The following is a 20,564-nucleotide window of genomic DNA, read 5'->3' as shown; positions in this document are numbered from 1 at the left end:
AAAGTTTATGGTGAGTATATGTGCAAGAAGATATTCATTTTTACGGGAACGGCTGAAAATTAGGAGAATCATCGGGCATGGTTTGGGGGTTGTGTAACTTCTAAGTACGGCCCAAATACATTGAGGCTCAATTCGTCTCCCAAGCCCATTGAACCTCTAGCCCACGAACAATATACTGATTATTTATTAGCCAATTAATATTAGTAAGTATTGCTTCACTAACTCACAAGATATATGCTCGATGAGGAATGCAAAAAGTTATATACGATCATCCGTTATTTTTTGAAATTATAAAACTATCTTATATGTATTTTTAAAATTGTTTTCAATTAAACTAAATTTGAGATAGTTTTATAATTTCAAAAATAACATATAACCGTATGTATACTTTTTATTGTACATATATCATATATTATCATAGATGAAATTGAAATATTCGATTTGGATTTTGGATATAGAAACGTTGAATCTAAAAATAAGATTTATGCCAACACCCTCATTGGTGTAATGACATTGATACCCCCAGGTCGGGGATGGGCAAGGTCTACTCTTGGTGGTCCAGACAGCTGAAGGCCCAGTGATTAGGAACTCATGCCAAGCCAGCTGCATGTCGGGAGGTCATCCAGTCCGACCTCCCAAACATCCGGGGGGTCATCCAGTCTGACCTCCCAGGGTCCTCCCGAGCCGACCTCCAGGGTAGTGTGATTGCGTCGATGGGACGTGTGTTGGCCGACCTCCCGAGCCGACCTCCAGGGTAGTGTGATTGCGTTGATGGGACGTGTGTTGGCCGACCTCTCGAGCCGAGCTCCCAGATACTTGATTGATAGGCAGACTCACGCTTCAATAGACAACACAAAAATATAAGCGAAATCTAGAAGATATAACCAAATCTTTCACAGAATCTAACCAAATCTTGCAAGATTATGAGGATCTAAATCTACCAAAATCAGGACTCTACGGTTCTCGTATAAATACCAGGTTTCGTTCACTATTTATTCATTCATCTATTCATATTCTCTCAGCACACACATTACTCTCTCAGTTTTCTATTCTCTGACTTGAGCGTCGGAGGGGCTACGCCGGAACAACCTTCCGGCCCCCTTCTAACGTTCTTGTTTGTGTTACCAGATTTCGAAGGTCCAATCCGAGCTCCCCAAGTAAAGATCCGACCTCCCAGCCACCGCTCAAAGTTTTGATCCGAGCTCTCTAAGCGAGGGTCTAACCTCCCCGTTATCATCACCGAGTTTAGCAACATCAGACATAAACCTCTCTCAATAGAGAATAAACATGTGTTTGATTTAATGTTAAAACAAAATTCTTTTGTAATTTAAAAAAAAAAAATTGTCATATGAGGTTTTTATGCCGACCTTTTTTTATTTCTATAAAAAATTCAAAACATAAATTTAAAATATCGTGATTTATTGCCATTGCCAATTTATAAGCGCCTTTTTTTTAAAAAAAATGTATAAAGTAAAAAAAATTATGTTGTTTTTGAATGATAAAAAATTGTTCTAGGAGATGTGTGTGTATTTTGTTATATATTATATGATATTTAAAAAATGAAGTTTATGTGAAGTTGTAATTCAAATTTCAAATTCAAAGTGAAAGGCGAACAGGAAAGCACCATCAGGGTACGATACTACCTTTCGCTGTTGCTAGTTTGAGGATACTAAAACAGAACTGATTCAGCTGTGGACTCTTTCTCCATTGCCCACCCAACCTTCCTGAGAGAATATGTATCATGTGTCATTATCAAGATCAATTAATGATGACTAGGGTGTAACTAGTTGAAGAAGAAGAAGAAGGAGAAGGGCTTTTTCCTTTTTTCTTTATTTTTTGAAAATGAGAAGGGCTATTTTTTGCAAACTGTAATTGGCTGAGTTCAGTTTTTAGCTAGCCTGCTAAAAGGGGAGTTGGAAATAGAACCCTCTCATTTGACATGTGATGTGAGCTGAAAAATTAAATGTTCTTTGCAGTTAAATTCAATTCAGCTGAGTTTATTGACATCATTGATTAAACCCACATTTGTTTTTTGTGGGGTTTTTGAGATGTTCTCTTGTTCTTGACCGATCCCATTTGCTATCTTATTGGGGTTCTTGATGTTTTTCTTGGCGGTTCACTTGTCATCAGATATATTTTTGTTTGGATTGGGATTTTTTTAAAATTTCTTGAGGTTGTTCGCTTTCTCTTGCTACTATATCCAAGTACTGAATTTATGCATTGCATCTCCAAGTGATAAAAGGTTCATATTTTATTAGTTTGTTCAAAATGAGAGAAGAAATTCCATCAGGGAACAGAGTGAAAACTTCAAAATTTGCCGATCAAAATCAGGTCTCAAAGGGTGCTAAGCCTAGCAATGTGAAGGCCGACGGAAATTTTTCAAGGATGAAATCTTCATGGGGTTCTCACATAGTGAAAGGATTCTCAGCTGCAGATAAGAAAACCAAAACTAGAGTACTGCAAACCACAGCTAACATCAATAAATTACCATTCGACGATGCCACAAACCAGAAGAATCAGGCACCGGTTCCGAATTCAAGGATCAAGAGGTCCCTTATTGGTGACCTCTCATGTTCAATATATCCAACGCAAGTGCATCCACAGGCTGTCGAGATCCAAAACAAGAAAAACTCTATAGGCTCATCCGAGAATTTGTTTCTTGAAATTGACCATCTACGGAATATGCTTCAGGAATCGAAAGATAGAGAGCTTAAGTTACAAGCTGAGTTATCAGAGTTGAAGAAAAATCCCACGGTGTTGGAGCTTGAATTAAATGAGAGTGAAATCGATGGCCTTGTCAAGAAAGTGGGATTGCTTGAAAGCGAAAAGGAGGGCCTTTCTGCACAGTTGGCGTCCTTAGCTGCTTTAGTTGGGAAGCAGGACGAAATGTTGGAAAGCAGAGGACATGAAAATTTGAGTGCGGTGGAGATAGAGGTTGTGGAATTGAGGCGTTTGAACAAGGAGCTGCAGCTTCAGAAGAGGAACCTCGCTTGCAGGATTTCTTCCCTGGAATCTCAGTTAAATAACCTTTGTCGAGTCTCTGAGGTATATTATTATTTAATACCACTTACTGAATCAAAGCTCTTGCTATGGATGTTGTTCACTGTCTACTTATCAATTCCTGCAACTGCTAAACTTATTTGTCATAGAACAGGTTGATCCGGTCTGAGTTTGTAATTTTGCAATGTAGGGAAATTGTATGTCAGGAGGAATTTTAATTTCATCAAATTCTATGTCTGTGCTATACTTGAAATTCTAATCTAAGGATTCATCAAGAAAACACTTTTCTATGTTTGGTTAAAGGAAAGCTAATGAAATGTTTGAAAAAAATTATGTTCGATTAACTATCCTGTTTTCATTCATTTTCAATATTTTCGAATGTAATTACATTGAAAATATATTGTAAGTTTAGATGGAGTTTTAAAAGAACTAAAACGGTGGTGAACATCAACTTTTATGACAGCCTTGGGAACCGAAAATAGAATTAAGGATATCTTGATATCTTATTCCTTTCATTTTGAACTCTTTACGGGCAGAATGATACTATTGAGAAGATTAAATCAGAGATCTCTTTGCTACGGCATACCAATGAAGATCTATGTAAACAAGTGGAACACCTTCAAATGAGCCGAATGAATGAAGTGGAGGAGTTAGTTTACCTGAGATGGGTTAATTCATGTTTGAGACATGAGTTGCACAAAGTCTCAACTACAAGTTGTGACAAGCCATCAGGCCTTTACTCTGTTGAGAAGAGCAAAGAGTCTAAAGGCTCATTATCCCATCAGACAGATGAAGGTTCCGAAAAAAATGCCACGACGAGGTTACATCTGATCAAGAAGTTCAAGAAATGGCCTATTACTGATGAAGACTTGCTACAAATGAAAGACACGGATGACCTTATCGATACTAAATGGAGTGATTCCCAAGGTTCAGCACGTAGGCACTCTATTGGCGGATCAAATTTCTGTTCTGAGGATCTGATAGTTAATAAGAGAAGGCAGTCTGATGGTTTTATATGCTCCAAGGAGGTGGATAAGGGGATGGAGGTGCTAGTTTCGCAAAAATACGACTTGGAAGTAGGCAATAGGTCTCATGTTTATACCAACTGCCAAGAAATTAGCAAGCTATCTGCTTCATTTGATGTTGAAAAACGGGCCTTACGAATACCAAATCCTCCTCCTAGGCCTTCATGTTCTGGTGTAAATGAAATAAAAGAAGAAAAATCTTCTCAAAATCTTGCACCAGCTCTCCCACCACCGCCGCCACCGCCGCCCCCACCTCTGAAGTTAATGGGTAGAAGCATGATCGGAATAGTGAAGCGTTCTCCCCAAGTAGTCGAATTTTATCACTCACTCATGAAAAGGGATTCTAGAAAAGAGTGCTTAAATTCAGGGGCAACAGATGCACCAGATGTCGCAAACGTTCGGAGTAGCATGATTGGTGAAATTGAGAACCGGTCATCTCATTTGCTTGCTGTAAGTGATTGTTTCACTGGTCATCCTTCTCTGTAGTTGTTACACAAGTAGATGCACAAGTAGCAATTCTTTTAACATGCATTCTTGATGACGATTTAATGCTTGCAAATAAATTATCTCTGAAGATACCAGCCTTCAATGTGTTTTTTTATCAATCAGTTCTAAAATATCCTTACATATCACCTTCTTGTGAGCAGATAAAGGCGGATGTTGAGACTCAAGGAGAATTTGTGAACTTCCTAATTCGAGAGGTAAATGGTGCAGTTTATCAGAACATTGAAGATGTAGTGGCATTTGTGAAGTGGCTTGATGATGAACTATGCTTTCTTGTAAGCTTCTAAATTATAATGCAGAATTCATTATCATGTTCCTTTCAAATTTTGATTAAAGGAGTTAGTTGGCAATTCCTGTGGTTTAATTTTCCCTGTTTGATTCATCCCCAAGGTTGACGAAAGGGCAGTTCTGAAGCACTTCGAATGGCCAGAAAAGAAAGCTGACACAATAAGAGAAGCAGCATTCATTTACAGAGACTTAAAGAAATTGGAGCATGAAGTTTCAAACTATAAGGATGACCCTCGTTTGCCCTGTGATGTTGCATTGAAAAAATTTGCTGCTCTATCTGAGAGGTAAGTAGTTGTAGTTGCCTTCAAAACATAAGTTTTCGACTTTGCCTAAGATTCCTCCTGTAAGTATCCAGACTTTGATATAGACTCTCTTTCATTAGGATGGAGCGCACTGTGCATAACATTCTCCGAACTAGAGACTCATTGATCAGACACTGCAAGGAGTTCCACATTCCTAATGACTGGCTACTAGACGTGGGAATCGTGAGCAAGGTTTGGTCTCTTGCCATTTTCACAACTATTAGAGGAAAATCTATTTCTTCGTACGTACAAGAACACAGATATTTTCATTTTCTTTTCTTGATTTCAGATAAAGTTTGGATCTGTCAAACTGGCCAAGATGTACATGAAGAGGGTTGCCATGGAACTCCAGACCAAGGCAACATCAGATAAAGATTCTTCCTTGGATTATATGTTGCTCCAGGGAGTGAGATTTGCCTTCCGAATTCATCAGGTTTGTTCACACTTCAAGGAAAAGCCATTCTTTCATTTCTTGATCATCCCTGCGGATAAAATTTTCTTGTTTTGGCATGATGTGCAGTTTGCTGGAGGATTTGATGCAGAAACAATGCACGCATTCGAGGAACTACGGGACTTGGCTGTCGTTTTGAACACAAAAATTTAGGTTCTATTTGGCTTATCATCTGAGTAAGCATCGAACATAATTCTGAAGCATTTAAATTTTTGTGCAACGACATTGGTTTAATTGATATCTGAGAAGAAATGTGAGTTTCCTTGTAAAGATATCGTGGTTTCAAAATGCAATCATGCTTGTTCACAACCCATGACATTTGCTATGATCTTAACAAATAAATGATGATAACCAACGAAAATGAACTAGAGCCTTATATGCAGTAATATTCTATATCTATAAATAATAATACTAATAAATTTTAAACATTTAAAAAACAAAATACATGCACGCGACGCGAGTTTTTTCAAACGGGTTAGTCAAAAACAAATTTTCCTCATTTTCTCACTTTGACTGAATTAAAAATAAATTTAACGTGCTAAAGATAACACAGCACTGGGTTTAGTGGAGAAAGATTGTAGTGAAATGAGCTGGACAGAACCCGCATTCTTTTTCGCAGGTTTTCGAAGTAATTCAGTCGACAGGGATCAAGAAAGGGCCGTAATAAAGCCAAATCCGACTTTGTGAGAAAGCCCATTTCCGAATATGTGAATTTCTTAGGGAATAAGATGAATATAAAACTGGGTTGCAATTGAGTCCATATGGAGGAAGATTGGATTGGATGATTTCTCCGAATCTGAAACTCCGATCCGTTTCCCCACAGATCAGGCACCATATTCGTTGATCCGGAAGCTTTACAGTTAGTTACATGGAGCCGCATGTTTCAAATTCTCTGAGGGCCGCGTATTTCAACTATCGGGATCTTGATATTGGGATGAATAATCCTGCGGGAAACACAAGCTACGCAGAAGCAAGCCTTCGGGGATCGAAATATTTCGAGAATAACTTCAGAAGATTGGTGGTTGTCAAGACTAAGTTTGATCCGACCAATTTCTCCAGAAACGAGAAAAGCATCCCATTCTCAACAATTCCTCAAACGGAGTTTCACCGAGTTATTTTCATAGTCCGGGCTTCTCTTCAAGTTTTATCCATCCTCCAATCGAGGTCATTCCTATTCACTGTGTTGGGACACACGTCTTACATAAAATACCGAGGATTTGTACTGAAAGCTCTCACCTCATTTGTTTAAGTATATGAGGATTCTTCTTACATAACACAATGCTCGCAGCCGTCCAAGGAAGTGTTTGTCGATATGATAAATTGAATTCACGATAATTGGTGAGCACTCATCTACTGCATCAACTCGAATACATCAATTGATAAATAATCAAGAAATTGATTGAGGTCGTTGCATTATTAATTATTAAAAGAAAGGATATGGACATATATTTTTAATTTTTTTTTAAAAAAAAAGGTGTTCACCTCGGAGGATATATAACTTCTTTGATCAAGTGGATTCATATCGATCATTCAATAGCAAGCTTGGTTATATGACGGAGGGACAACTTTGATCACGAACACCTAATTTAAGGTTGCGTTTTGTTTTGTTGGATTCATAGGATTAGTGATCCATTCTCGTAGATGTTTTGGTCGTAATTTATGTATTAATTTTTTATTTTTCATCGATCAAGTCATTAATTAATTATAAAATTGTCAAACGAGCAGGCGGCTACCAAACTTGGCGGATTGAGAACAATCATACATAAACCAATATAAATATTTCAAAAGTTTTCAACCATACATAAATAATTATATATAATATAAATCTTTCAAATCAATCAATTATACATAAATTATTATAATAAAATAATATAAATCTTCAAAAATTAACAACAATTTCATATAATATAACTATTTAAAAATTCATCAGTAATATATTAATTGTTTCAGGATGACTCCAAACTGCCGTCAAAAAGCGCAACTCAACCCACCATTTTTAGCATGTCTCCAAACGGGCCATCAAAATGGCTCTGCTCTCTCTAAATCTAAATACTATTTTTCCGTCACTTTTTGTCAGATTAATTATTTTTTTACACACTTTAATCTATGACAGAATGTGTTTGTGCTCCCTAATTTTATATTTATTTTTTGGATGAAATTAAGTACAAAACATTAAAAATATGGTATTGATATATATGATGTTACCTAAACATATATAACAAATATTAGTATTAATGGAATATGCCTTGTCGGGTGAAAATTGGTATAAAACATTTAATATATGATAATTGAGTGCCAACTGTTTTAGATCTAATACAAAATATTAAGATTTTGTGTATAAATTTAGAACAACTTTATTAATACTAACATTCGCTATACTTTTTTGAGTACTAAAAAATCATATATTAATATCAAGTTTGAAAAATTGATATTCAAATATCATATATTCATATCATATTTTCAATATTTTATAACTAAATTGATATTATAGAGCGAAAGAATCGTACAAGGAGAATCATACAAAAAAAAAAATTAAAAAGGAGGGAAAAAAGAAGAAGAAAGAAAGCCGTTGGTAAAATTATTGAAAGAGACGTCCACCCCACCTACGACTTTGAGGGACTAATATGGGTCAAATCAGAGCCACCTCCCCTCCCCTTATCTCCTTTCGTTTCGGCCAAAAACATGATATCGATCGATTGCTTGATTTGACGGTTCGATAAGATGTTTCCTTACCTAAATTTAATTCATTTTTACTAATTTTAATTTATTTCAAAATCAGTGTGGTTGGAAATTATCCAAAATTATTCACGACTCAATTCACAATGTTGCTTCCAATCATGCTAATCAACATTATTTATTATTTATGGGAACAAATATATACATATATACATATATAACATATGCATAAATTAATATAGATAAAGATTTTGCCATCAAAGCCTCGTGAATTTTATATCATACAAAATGATAGTGGATAATACACCTTTAAATGTCCAATTATTGTTTATCATAGATCACAAGTAATATAATATATTATAGTGGACTCTTTATTGTTAAAATGTTTCAAAATATTAAAGCAGGTATATTTGAATACTTATTATTATTATATTTTAATATTTAATGAATTGAGCATGTTTGGATGGAATTTTTTTAAAATAAATAACACAAATATTCCTATAAGATCTTCTCCCAGTTTGATTTTGTGATACTGATCTCATATATAATTCGATCAACGAAAAAATTATTTTTATGTCCAAAATATATACCAATGTTACGATGGGCTTTTAAGAAAATGAATTTTTAGAAAACCAGGAATCAAAAAATTTGATTTGGGGCTTCTATATATGTATATATAGTATTTAATTATGTAATAATGGTTTTCACTAATATTCAAACACAAAATTGCTTCCATTAAGAAAAAATAATTAGAAAACCCCACTGATACTATTTAAACTTTGTTTTTTTCTAAATGTGAATTGATGGCAAGAGAATGATTATAAGATATAAGCACTTTATGGATAAGAATATGTTTTTCTTATATATCAACATTCTAACAACATAAGATCAAAAAGAGACAAATATATAGACAAAAAAAAAACAATTTTATCTGATATTTATTTGGAAAAATAAATATTTTTATGTTTATTTAGGAGTTTGTTCCTGATAAGTTAATTAACACTGTCATATATATAAAATATTTTTGATTATGTGTGCAAATATATTTGCTGTATATATGTATTGAATCTAAACTAAAGTGAGGAGATCCCATGCAAGATGAATATTATACTGGTCAAAAGGACTCAGAACAAACTCCACCCCTTTGATTGAGCTTAAAAGTAGATTGATTAGTCTGATATAACCCTACACTGCAAGATTTGTACTACCAAAATTGGAATTTTCCCCCAAAAAAAATATGAGAAAGGACAGGTTGAAGTGATGTGCAAACTGTCATCACGTCTCGTCCTCTCTGTGGGGGATTTTTGCATGCAGGCCCAGGCCCCTTTGTTACCTACCTGTATCATCATCTACGTATTAGTCAAGTCTTTCACCTCCATTACTACTTAATCGAATTTCAGCAGAGTCTTATTCTGCGACCAGACCATTACAGAATTTCATTTTTCTAGAAAAACATAACTATCTAGGACATGCAGTGTGAAAATGTCGGTGGCAACTATTCTAATTAACCAGTTCAATTCCAACGACATTAATAACGGCGGTCCATCAGATAACATCGGCAGCCAGAAAACGTCTCTGAGCCGTTACGAGTCTCAGAAGCGGCGAGACTGGAACACCTTCGGGCAGTACCTAAGGAACCACAAGCCGCCGCTGGTGCTCTCACGTTGCAGCGGGGCACACATTCTTGAATTCCTTAAGTACCTCGATCAGTTCGGGAAAACCAAGGTTCACAACACTACCTGCCTCTTCTTCGGCCACCCTCACCCCCCTGCTCCATGCCCGTGTCCGCTGAAGCAGGCCTGGGGTAGCCTCGACGCGCTCGTGGGCCGCTTACGCGCGGCCTTTGAAGAGAATGGTGGGACTCCGGAGGCTAATCCTTTTGGGGCACGGGCAGTGAGGTTGTATCTGAGGGAGGTGCGGGACAGTCAAGCGAAGGCGAGAGGGATTGCTTACGAGAAAAAGAAGCGTAAGAAGCCGCAGAAGAAAGTGGAAGCACCAATGATAGAGGAACACGATGAAGATGGTAACGGTGGTGGCATAATGATCATGGCGGCGGGATCATCAGCTGCCGACAGGAACTCTGTCAGTAATAGAATTTCTTTGCCGGCATGTTTTTAACTAGCTAGCTACCGGTGTTTACCCATAATCATTGCTTTATTTCTAGAACTAATCTGCTGCTGTAATATTCATAGTTTCCTGAATAAGTGATGGTGATGAACTCATCTGTTGGCTTGTGCCGAATTGGTCACCAGTTTAAGAATGGATATATCTTTAATTAGAATTAATATTATAATTAGATTGGCATTGGTGCAGCTTTTAAATTATTTTGTCTAATTTGTCAGTACCACACATTACTTTCTCTGGATATATTAATTCACTGCACGATCGAAATTCAACTCTTTTTCACTTTGATCTTGTCCTAAAGATCAATCCTTGATTTTATTTCCGCTTGTATCTCACCCACATTGACTCTAACATCTATCGAACCAACTTAATTGCAACCTTGATGAATCAACTGTTTCGAGTTTGAGCTTTCATGTGCTCGAGCTTGAATTGTTCTAGCTTTGTGGGTTATGATCATTAACATTTACGCCTCGAATAAAAAGTAACTGCACTCATTTAACATTATGATCTATCAGCACATAGTTTACCAATATATATATTTGAAGCAATATGTGTTGAGTTGGCCGATTGCGGGAAAAGGCTAAGGAATTCCAGTGAATAATAATTTGTGATAATAAATAGAGCAAAGCCCGAATTTTTTTCCAAAAAAAAAAAAGGATTTTTATGTCTACATAAAGAGAGGGACCCAATAGAAATTTTCTTCTCACCACAGCTTTATCTAAAGTCCCAAACAGTGTCGATATACTGACTTCATAATTATCACTGGCTGCATCACATAGCGTACGTTGTGAACCGTCAAATTTGTCCTCCACCTTAAACGCTGACAGACCACACCACCTTTACCAAAAGGTGACTAGCAAAAGCGACTGATCATGGTGATTGCCTTCAAAAGAAAATTACAAAATTGCTTTAATGTGTTTCATAACAAAAACAACCCTCGATTTCTAGGATGATTCAAGAGTAAATAGAACAAGACAAGATCAAGATGATTGTGCTCATTAAAAAAGAAATGGATGCAAAAATAAGGGACGCTAATAGATGGCTTTGAACAATCCCCGGCACTTCGATATTCTCGCTGAAAATTTGCGCACAGGAGGGGACATGGACGTTGCCGAATAGTGATACATATGCAAATGTCGTGCATAGTAGGCCACCACTAGCTATACAGGCTTCTGAAGGGGAAAAATGAAAATCATAAGAAAAATTCCTTCATTCTGGAAGACACAGAAGAGGAACATATCCTTCGTTCTGGAGCTCAATAAGCAAAATTTTCAACAGCAGATAGATTTCACAAGATTGAGGGTGATGTTTATCCGCAGCAGCAAACATATGGGAGGACTTATTGACTTCAATCCAGCTGTAACCAGGTAGTTTGATCACTCCTCGTTCTTTCATTATATGTCGGATTTGATGAACCCGCTCCCATTTTCCAGAATCTGCATGCAGGTTTGATAGCAGCATATAGTAACCAGAATTGTGTGGTTCCAAATTAAATAGTGGCTCGGAAGCCATTTCAGCTAGCTCAAGGTTTCCATGAACTCGGCAAGCACCCAATAATGTGCCCCATATGCCTGCGTCAGGAGTAAATGGCATGCCCTTAATCACTTGAAGTGCTTCTTCTAAACGACCATAACGACCAAACATATCAATTAAGCATGCATAATGTTCAATCCTTGGTGTAATTCCATAATCTTGGGTCATGACATTGAAGTAGCGTTTTCCTTCCTCAACGTCCCCCGAATGGCCAAAAGCTGATAAAATGGCAAGAAAAGTGACATGGTCGGGTTGAAATCCCTGATCCTCCATTCTATGAAATAAGTCTAGGCAATGCTTCAGATGGCCATGGTTGCCATATGCAGCGATAATGCTATTCCAAGATACTTCATTTCTGGACTCCATGGTGTCGAAAACATGTTGTGCTAGATCCAAATTGCCACATTTAGCGTACATGTCTACTAGTGCACTATCAGCAAATATATCGGAATTGAATGGACTTCGGATCATAAAGCTATGTATCTGTTTTCCGTAATGCAGAGCAGACAAGTTTGAACAGGCAGACAGAGCAGCTGATATGGTTACAGGGTCATACTCAGCTCCTTCCATCCTCATGCGTCGGAAAAGATCAATGGCCGCTTCAGGTTCTCCATTCTGGCTACAGCTAGTAATGATCGAGTTCCAACATATGGAGTCACGTTCGTTCATCCTATTGAAAACTAGATGACCAAGATCTACCCTTCCGCATTTTGCGTACATGTCCGTTATTGCACTTCCAACGTAACACCTACCCTCGAGCCCTTTTCTTATGATGTTACCATGCAATTCTTGACCCAATTTCAGGCTAGCCAAACCTGCACAAGCAGGAAGAACACTCGATAAAGTTATCGCATTGGGCTTGAGTTTCTTACAAAGCAAGCTTCGAAAAACTTCCAAGGCATCAATGCTCATCCCATTGAGCACAAATCCTGAGATCATGGCGGAGTATATAACTATATCCACTGCAGAGTTTTGGTCAAAGACCTTGCAGGCGTTATCAACATCCTTGCACTTGAAATACATATCAATCAAAGCGTTCTTCAGAAACAAATCCAATAACAACCCATATCTTATAATATAACAATGCATTTCCTTTCCTAGTTCGAGGCACCCCGATTCACAGACTGATGGGAGCAGAGTTGCAAAAGTTCTTGAGTCTGGTTTCACAACAGATGAAACCATTTTCCGAAACAAAACCAACGCATCGTTCATAAATCCATTTTGAACATACCCTCCAATCATCCCATTCCAAGTGACAAGATCATGTTGCATGACAGAATCAAACAGCTTTCTAGCCTCAGACAAGCAACGGGATTTTGCGTACATTGAGACTAGAGAGTTGGCCACCTGAGCTTCCATCTCCAAGCCACACCTGATGACTAAGCTGTGAATCTGAGCACCAAACTGCTCGATCGATTTAGAACCACACATGCTAAGAACACAAGCATAAGTTACAGAATCGGGCTTCACTCCACCTTTCCTCATGTCTTCAAACAACCCAATAACATTGTGCATCAACTCATCGTACTTTAAATAACCATTAAGCATCATATTCCACAAAACAATATCCCTTACTGGCAATATATCAAATAACCCACGTGCAAGGTCTAAAGCATCATTCTCCGAATAGAATTTGACCAAAGCACTGCCCACATACACATCCAATTCAAAACCCAGATCTTGAATCATCGCATGAATATATTTCAGTAAATCAACAGCGTGCAAGCCACCACAAGCTTTGATCACGAAAGGAAAAGTATATTTATCTGGAAGAGTACCAAAAGCGAGCATCTTGAAGTAAAACAAAATTGCGATATCGAAATAACCCATCGTCGTAAATCCTCGTATCATCCAATTCCAAGGGGCAGCGTAGCGCAACTGAAGCTGAGAAAACAATTTCTTAGCATCAAAATATCTGTTACACAGAATGTACATACCCAAGATTCTTGCTCCCAAAATAACCATGTTACGAAATCCATTTACAGTAATCTGGGCGTGGATTTGCAGCACTTGTTGAGCAACGTAGGGAGATAAAGAAGGGTCTTTTATTGGTAAAAGTGGTGCGAGATGGGATGCCAAAACGTCCTCAGTGAAGGGAAAATAAAGGACCTCGCTTGGTAGGTGACGACTGGTTGTGTGGTAACAATGTTTATTGGAAGGCGGGTCTTTCAAGAGGATCGACGCGAATGAAACTAAGATCCTCTTGAGCATTTAAGCAATTGAATTCCAATTACCATTCTGCCAAAAGTTTAACCTCAGTTCAAGCGTCTTAAAACCTGCCTCCATTGCTTCGGCCAAACTGGGGTTTTTTTTTTTTTTTTTTACCATATCTGTTTTCCTTATTTTCATACTCGGTGTAGTTATTATTTTTAAATAATTTCGTATTATTTTAAAAAATATTTGATTATGTTTATATTTTGAAAATAATTTTGTATTTATATTACTTTTTTTTTAAATCATACCAAACATATAATTATATCTCGAAATATGTCCTCGTAAAATTTCTAGCAAATCCTCTGAAACATAACTAAACAGGCCCTTTCATTTTATGGAAGATTTCTTGAAATCTAGAAGATTCTTAATTTCTTATTGTCGAATAATAATTTTATAATACACATTCATTCTATTACATTTTCATAAGAAATAAGTCTATTTTTAAAATTCAAATTTTAACCAATTACTTGTTCAAGAAGCCCTTCATTTACTGGATTTAGAAAATAAAATATTAAATAATCTTGCAAACTTGTAAGGTTTTACGAGATTAGGTTTATATAAAATCCAATGTTATAAAAATAATTTATTGTATCATAACCATATTTATTATTACACAAGAATTCTATGATATCGTCTAAGAAATCAATTTTGTCAGAGAAATCTTTTAGTGGAACCTATCAATCATGATACGAAGGGAATTAGAAATAAATTTTGTATGTTTCGTATATTTATCAACAATATCCAACTCAGCCTCAATTCAATATCATCCTCCTCCACAAAATCTACATATCGTCTCCACCTCTCAGAATTTCAATCTTGAACCAGATTACAATGTCGCTCACGGTTCCCGCTAATCTTTTCACGCCCAGATTGGGTTCTCTAGCCCAACAAGATCAAGGGCCGCCACCATAGTTTGCCAGGCAGGTGCTCTTAACCAGTCAAACCCAGAGCAATCATCATCCTCTTCTGCTTCTCGACTCAAGGCTTTCTCTGCTGCACTCGCGCTTTCATCCATCATTTTCTCGGTCCCCGTGCTTCCGGCATCTGCTGACATATCTGGCCTAACCCCATGCAAGGAGTCCAAGCAGTTTGCCAAGCGTGAGAAGCTGGAGATCAAGAAACTTAAGTCTTCCCTCAAGCTATATGCACCTGACAGCGCTCCTGCTCTTGCTATTAATGCCACCATTGAGAAGACCAAGAGAAGGTAAAAATAATATCATTCTTCCATTTTTTTATTCATTTGTATGTCTAATTTTTGTCAACTTGGAGTTCCTGAATGGTCTGATTATCAGGATGCTGGACTAGAGGATTTTTGTTCTTTTTTGCTTTTGTTGTTTAGGGATGCATAGGAACTCTGTCAGGATGGCATGATATAATTTAGGGTAGAAATGCTAAGTTTTAGAATCATTAGGCATTGAAATTGGAAATTTCCCTATTTGTTTATTACCAGCAAATCTCGATTAATTCAGATAAACCATTGATTTCTTCAATAATGACGCGTAGTGCTATATTCAGTGGCTTTGATTTGAACTACAACAAATGTTCTAAAAGAATGCATCTTGTGCTGCTCATGATCCTGCAGGTTCGATAATTACGGTAAGCAGGGCCTGTTGTGTGGATCCGATGGCTTACCTCACTTGATCGTTAGCGGGGATCAGAGACACTGGGGTGAATTCATCACTCCAGGGATCTTATTCTTGTACATTGCTGGATAGATCGGGTGGGTCGGTAGGAGCTACCTGATTGCCATCAGGGATGATAAAAAGCCAACCATGAAGGAGATCATCATTGACGTACCATTGGCTAACTCGCTCGCCTGGCGAGGCTTCATCTGGCCCATTGCTGCCTACCGAGAGTTCTTGAATGGGGAACTCATTGATCCAAATGTCTAAATCTCATTTTCAGGTGCCAAAAAAATTTAGCTTTCGCAATTACTCGGTGAATGTTGCAATCTGTACCTTGTTCTGTGCAAGAAGACACATGTGTAACTTATATTTTGCTGAGTGCTTATAGATTTTCTGGTTTTTCGATGTGGGTTTAGATGAGAGATCGGAAGTGGAGAGAAGATCAGTAAAGGAGTTTTATTGCAATCGTGTGCGGTGATGGCAAACTCTTGTATCTACAACTGTTATCTCGTACTAAAGCTTTTGTTTGTCATTGGAAACCAAAGTGAATTCCCCTTCTATCTTTCAGTGATAGCTCTTTTATCTGTTCTTTATCTTTAATTGATGACACAAGTAAATCAATCCATGTTTGGTTAGCTTTTCATTCAAAAAGATCCAACTAACACTGAGTTTCCAATTGAAACATAAATATCTTTGCTATATTCTTGGTAAATGCCTTGAGACTCGTGTGAAAAAAGAAAAAAACGTAATTTGGAATTATACTTATTTAACGCTACTTTCCACGAGAACTCAAATTCATGGAATGCAATCCAATGATAATATTTATTCCTTCACGTGCTCTGGTACGTGTAGATTTTACTGCTGGGAATTGATATTCGAAACGAATATATAAGGACATTAATGATCACCAACACGAATGGATGAGATAGATAGGACACTGCATACAATGGGTTTTGAAAATTTGGTCCATGTTTTGATCGTATGTAAGAATTAAAGCGCTTGAACAAGAAATTCAAGTTCATGGGAATTCAGTCCAGTAGGTATCAATTGCATTTGCATTTTGACGCACACACAACGTGATCCAAGAAACGTAGTATACTGTATCAACTTCGAATGCAAAAAGTGATCCTCATTTTCCAGCCAATCTTGAATTTCAATTCCCACCACCAAACATTTTGATTGAAGTAACACCAACAATCGTAACATGAAGATTGTTTCTCACAAATCTATTTATTCAAAATCATCTCTTGCATGGCAATTCCCACCAGCAAGTTCTACTTTATTAGTCCCTCAGCTCCTTCAACAAACAGTCCACAGCCACCTTCAGTAGATCCGCATACACTCGGAATTCCATATTCCTGTTCTGAACGTGCGCGGGATCGAAAGCGTCATTATCAAAATTGTTGTGGCAGCTCTTCAGTTCGTCAATAACATCATCGACTAGCACGGGAAGGGTGCTATACTCGCGCTTACGCAGCATCCTTTTCGCCTCATTCAGATCACGGATCGCATCGCCGTAGTTCTTGGAGCACGACCAGTATTTCTCCTTCATTTTTTAGTTATTGGACTCCTCGCCAAGGCGACTGATTTTATCCTGGATTTCATCCGCTTTTCCTTTAGCCAGTTCTATGGCGACTTCCACCACACCTGTGGTGTCGGTGTGGAATCTGCTACGCTCTGGTTTAAGAAGTTTCCAGCACAATTCAGGATCATGTGTTTTGGAGCAAAGATCTCGCAGGTCTCCATCCTTGTCTTTCTTGCGGTGGTGGCGAGCATATGAAGCGGGAATGGCAAACATCAAAATTAAGGCGATTGAGATTATTCCAATTAAATTAGCCATTTTTTATTTTGTATGTTAAGAGTTGAGCGGGTAACTATTAATATAAGAATATTATTGTCGTTACTTTATCAAAATTAATGCTCATTTATATATGTAAGTATTAATTGAATCATTTTAAATTACTTGGGACATTATGTACGTTTCTTGTTTGGAGTATAATTAAGCCAGAGCCGTTCGGTATAATTATTTTTTGACCACTTTATTGACTTGACAAATTTTTTAAAAAAATATTGAGAGATTTATTTTTATAAAATAAAATATAATATATAATAGCTTTTAAATTTTGTTTAGAATAAGATCGCACGGCTTATAATAAAGCCCTAAATGACTTATAATACAATATTTTGAATGAACTTAGCCAAAACTCTACACTCTCATTAAGGCATAAATAAACAAAACTTGTACAAAGTTGCCAAGGAAAATTGGACCATGAACGGCAGAGAATAGCAGAGATTGATGGAACAATGCAGCTGCTAAACAATTACAATTGCAGTTGCTAGCTCCACAAAAATAACATGCTAACACCCACCGAATCTTTTATAACTTCACAAAAGAAAATCACACAAATTCTGAAATCATACAGTCTCGGATTCTTGTTGAAATGGTCCAAGATCTCAAGTCTTCGAATCCGGAAGCATGTATGTGCATAAGAATATCAATCAACCTTGGGTGTTTATTGAATCGTTCTGGTAAGTTTGCACTTGGAAATGAAGATGGTGTCGGAATAATTCAGACTGCAAAGCTTCAAAAGCTCAGCTGCCCGCTGCTTAAGTTCGGCACTGCATCCACTCTGGATAACGAGAAGAAGCTTTGCTGCGAGACCGGCATCCACAGCCACCGAGGAGCATTCCTCGGGGGATAGTTTGCATACGGACCACAAGATTGAGAGTGCATGTCGAGTACAGTTTTCCGAAATTTTCATTAAAAGTTTAACCATAGTTGGTATAGTGTTTGAACAATCTTTCAGAGCTTCTCTCCCTTCAAGCAAGGAGGATAAGGCATCCAATACGAAAAGGGCAAGTTCCATGCACTCGGGATTCGAGAAATGTATCGACTCTATCAATTGAGGCACAGCTCCAATGCTCACAATCAAATTTCGGACTTGCTTGTGTCTGCAAATTAGTTTTAGAAGACCAAGGGCGGGTAAGTGTCCATTAGGTTGTTTCCTATCCCTCACCAGTCTCATCAAAGCAACCAAAAGACTATGGCTTGATATAGTTTCAGCACGGAAATCCTTCTCCTCCATCAATGTTTCAATCAGCCGAATACAATTCACCTTTGTTTCAATCGACCCTTCATTCAAGATATCCACAACTAATGACACCTTTGCAGGTTGCATCAAATTTGATTTCGAATCAGAACTCATATTCAAATTCACAAGAATAGCGATAACTTCAGACCCTACAGCATACGAAGTAAACGGGCCAATTAAAGACAAGAGAAGGGCCACCCCACCTTCATCAATAATGGTCTTCCTGGCAGTTGAATGGCTCCCCACAACTTGTCTCAGCTCCTTCAATGTTTGGATTCGCACCTGACCCTTGACCTTTTTCAGTGTAATCAGAAGCTCTGATGCCCGACCCTGTGCATCTTCGGATCTCTTCTTCAATTGCACGTACTTCTGAGAAAACCAAGTATAGATTAAATGGTAAAGGGTCCTGTTCGGTGTGACCGTGTCATCCCAGAGTTCTTGCATTGTGGTGGGGCAAGTGTAATGCCCCAGGCTAAACCATTTGAGAATGTTGGTTTTCTCGTAAGTTTGCCCAGTGCAAAGAGTAACCGGATCTTGCATGGTTTCAAGAGAAATAGGACAAATAAACACAGATGGAATTTCTGCTAAATAAAGCTCTTCAATCATCTTTTTCAGATCCAATTTCTCCCCAACTCCACCGCCATAACCCCCTTGCTCCACTCCACCCAAAACTCCATCTTTAACAGCAGTATCCAGATCTAATACACGCCCATCTACACCATCCTCAATCCCAACAAGCCCGTCCTTCTTTAAAGGCAGAAACATAGGCATCTGGGCGACCTTCCCCCAACCAAAAAATTGCCCGATCTTTTTTTTAGGCAAAAACCCCGTATGAAAACACTGTCAATAATCTTCCCACCGGAACAATTTCAAGAAAGCACAGTACACAATCAACTACTACACATGAATTCAGTGAAAAAGGATGAACAAAGAATGAAAGTTTCCTCAAAGTACATCGCTTTCATTGACACTAACAAGCAACAATCCTCGCTTTCAAAAGGAACACCTTTATTTTCCTCTCCACACACCCTTATCTCTCTCTCTCTCTCGCTTTTCACTTTCTGTGATTATCTCTTTCTACTGGTCAAAAGACTCATCAACATCATCATACAACACATCATATGACATTCACAATCAATATTCTTCCCAAAAATCAATGCTCTCCAACTTCCCGTTCAAGCTTCTAAAAGTGTAAACCACACATATCTTCAAGAAAAAGAACGAGAGAAAAAGATCTACTTTTGAGCAAAAAAACGCAACAATTATCGAGACCCAAATCAAAAAACCCCGTCAAGTGGAGACATCAGAGGTTATTCAGCAGAAAACGAAAGAAATAATTGAAGAGGTGAGAGAAAAGGGCACCTCCAGCTCCAGCAAAGACTCCTCTTTTTTCTACTTTGCTGTTCTTGGGCCAGCCCATTTGTTGATCAGAGAGACCCGACTTAAATATTATGTTCTATACATTTGAAATCAAATTATATATTTATTGTTTATAATAAAATTATTTATTTATATAAAAAAATATAAAACATAATAAATTTCAAATAATATTATTATTAGATAAATTTAAAATTCATTATAATTAACCTCGAATACTCGACAAGCATATGAAAAACATATTTAAAATTTATAGTCTTATTTCTATTAACAATAAAATATATTTGAAATCTATATATTTTAAATTTATCAATCTAAAATGTAACATAATATAATAACAAATAATTTTTAAA

The 20,564-nt window shown here is 37.3% G+C and overlaps 4 protein-coding genes and 1 pseudogene across 4 annotated transcripts; 3 read left to right on the top strand and 2 right to left on the bottom strand.

Annotated features, from left to right (window-relative positions):
• The first annotated feature begins 1,602 nt into the window (after positions 1-1,602).
• LOC140965058 (protein CHUP1, chloroplastic-like) lies at positions 1,603-5,881 on the top strand. Its single transcript, XM_073425106.1, has 7 exons — positions 1,603-3,045; positions 3,537-4,475; positions 4,673-4,804; positions 4,920-5,101; positions 5,200-5,311; positions 5,409-5,552; positions 5,640-5,881. The coding sequence occupies exons 1-7, from the start codon at positions 2,269-2,271 to the stop codon at positions 5,721-5,723; spliced, it is 2,370 nt and encodes a 789-aa protein (XP_073281207.1). The 5' UTR covers positions 1,603-2,268; the 3' UTR covers positions 5,724-5,881.
• Positions 5,882-9,495: 3,614 nt separating this feature from the next.
• Positions 9,496-10,542, top strand: LOC140965061 (protein LIGHT-DEPENDENT SHORT HYPOCOTYLS 4-like). The gene has a single exon (XM_073425107.1). The coding sequence runs from the start codon at positions 9,729-9,731 to the stop codon at positions 10,362-10,364; it is 636 nt and encodes a 211-aa protein (XP_073281208.1). The 5' UTR covers positions 9,496-9,728; the 3' UTR covers positions 10,365-10,542.
• Positions 10,543-11,021: 479 nt separating this feature from the next.
• On the bottom strand, positions 11,022-14,201 carry LOC140965057 (pentatricopeptide repeat-containing protein At4g21300). The gene has a single exon (XM_073425105.1). The coding sequence runs from the start codon at positions 14,112-14,114 to the stop codon at positions 11,580-11,582; it is 2,535 nt and encodes an 844-aa protein (XP_073281206.1). The 5' UTR covers positions 14,115-14,201; the 3' UTR covers positions 11,022-11,579.
• Positions 14,202-14,933: 732 nt separating this feature from the next.
• Positions 14,934-16,309, top strand: LOC140965059 (photosystem I reaction center subunit III, chloroplastic-like; annotated as a pseudogene).
• Positions 16,310-17,959: 1,650 nt separating this feature from the next.
• On the bottom strand, positions 17,960-20,261 carry LOC140965029 (U-box domain-containing protein 30-like). The gene has a single exon (XM_073425068.1). It carries the CDS (start codon positions 19,603-19,605, stop codon positions 18,256-18,258), a length of 1,350 nt encoding a protein of 449 aa, XP_073281169.1. The 5' UTR covers positions 19,606-20,261; the 3' UTR covers positions 17,960-18,255.
• Positions 20,262-20,564: the final 303 nt, after the last annotated feature.

Source organism: Primulina huaijiensis, chromosome 18 (assembly GCF_012295235.1).
Source record: "Primulina huaijiensis isolate GDHJ02 chromosome 18, ASM1229523v2, whole genome shotgun sequence".
Taxonomy (NCBI): domain Eukaryota; kingdom Viridiplantae; phylum Streptophyta; class Magnoliopsida; order Lamiales; family Gesneriaceae; genus Primulina; species Primulina huaijiensis.
The sequence above is the reverse complement of the archived record's forward strand: the minus strand, read 5'-3'. Positions and strand labels throughout refer to the sequence as shown.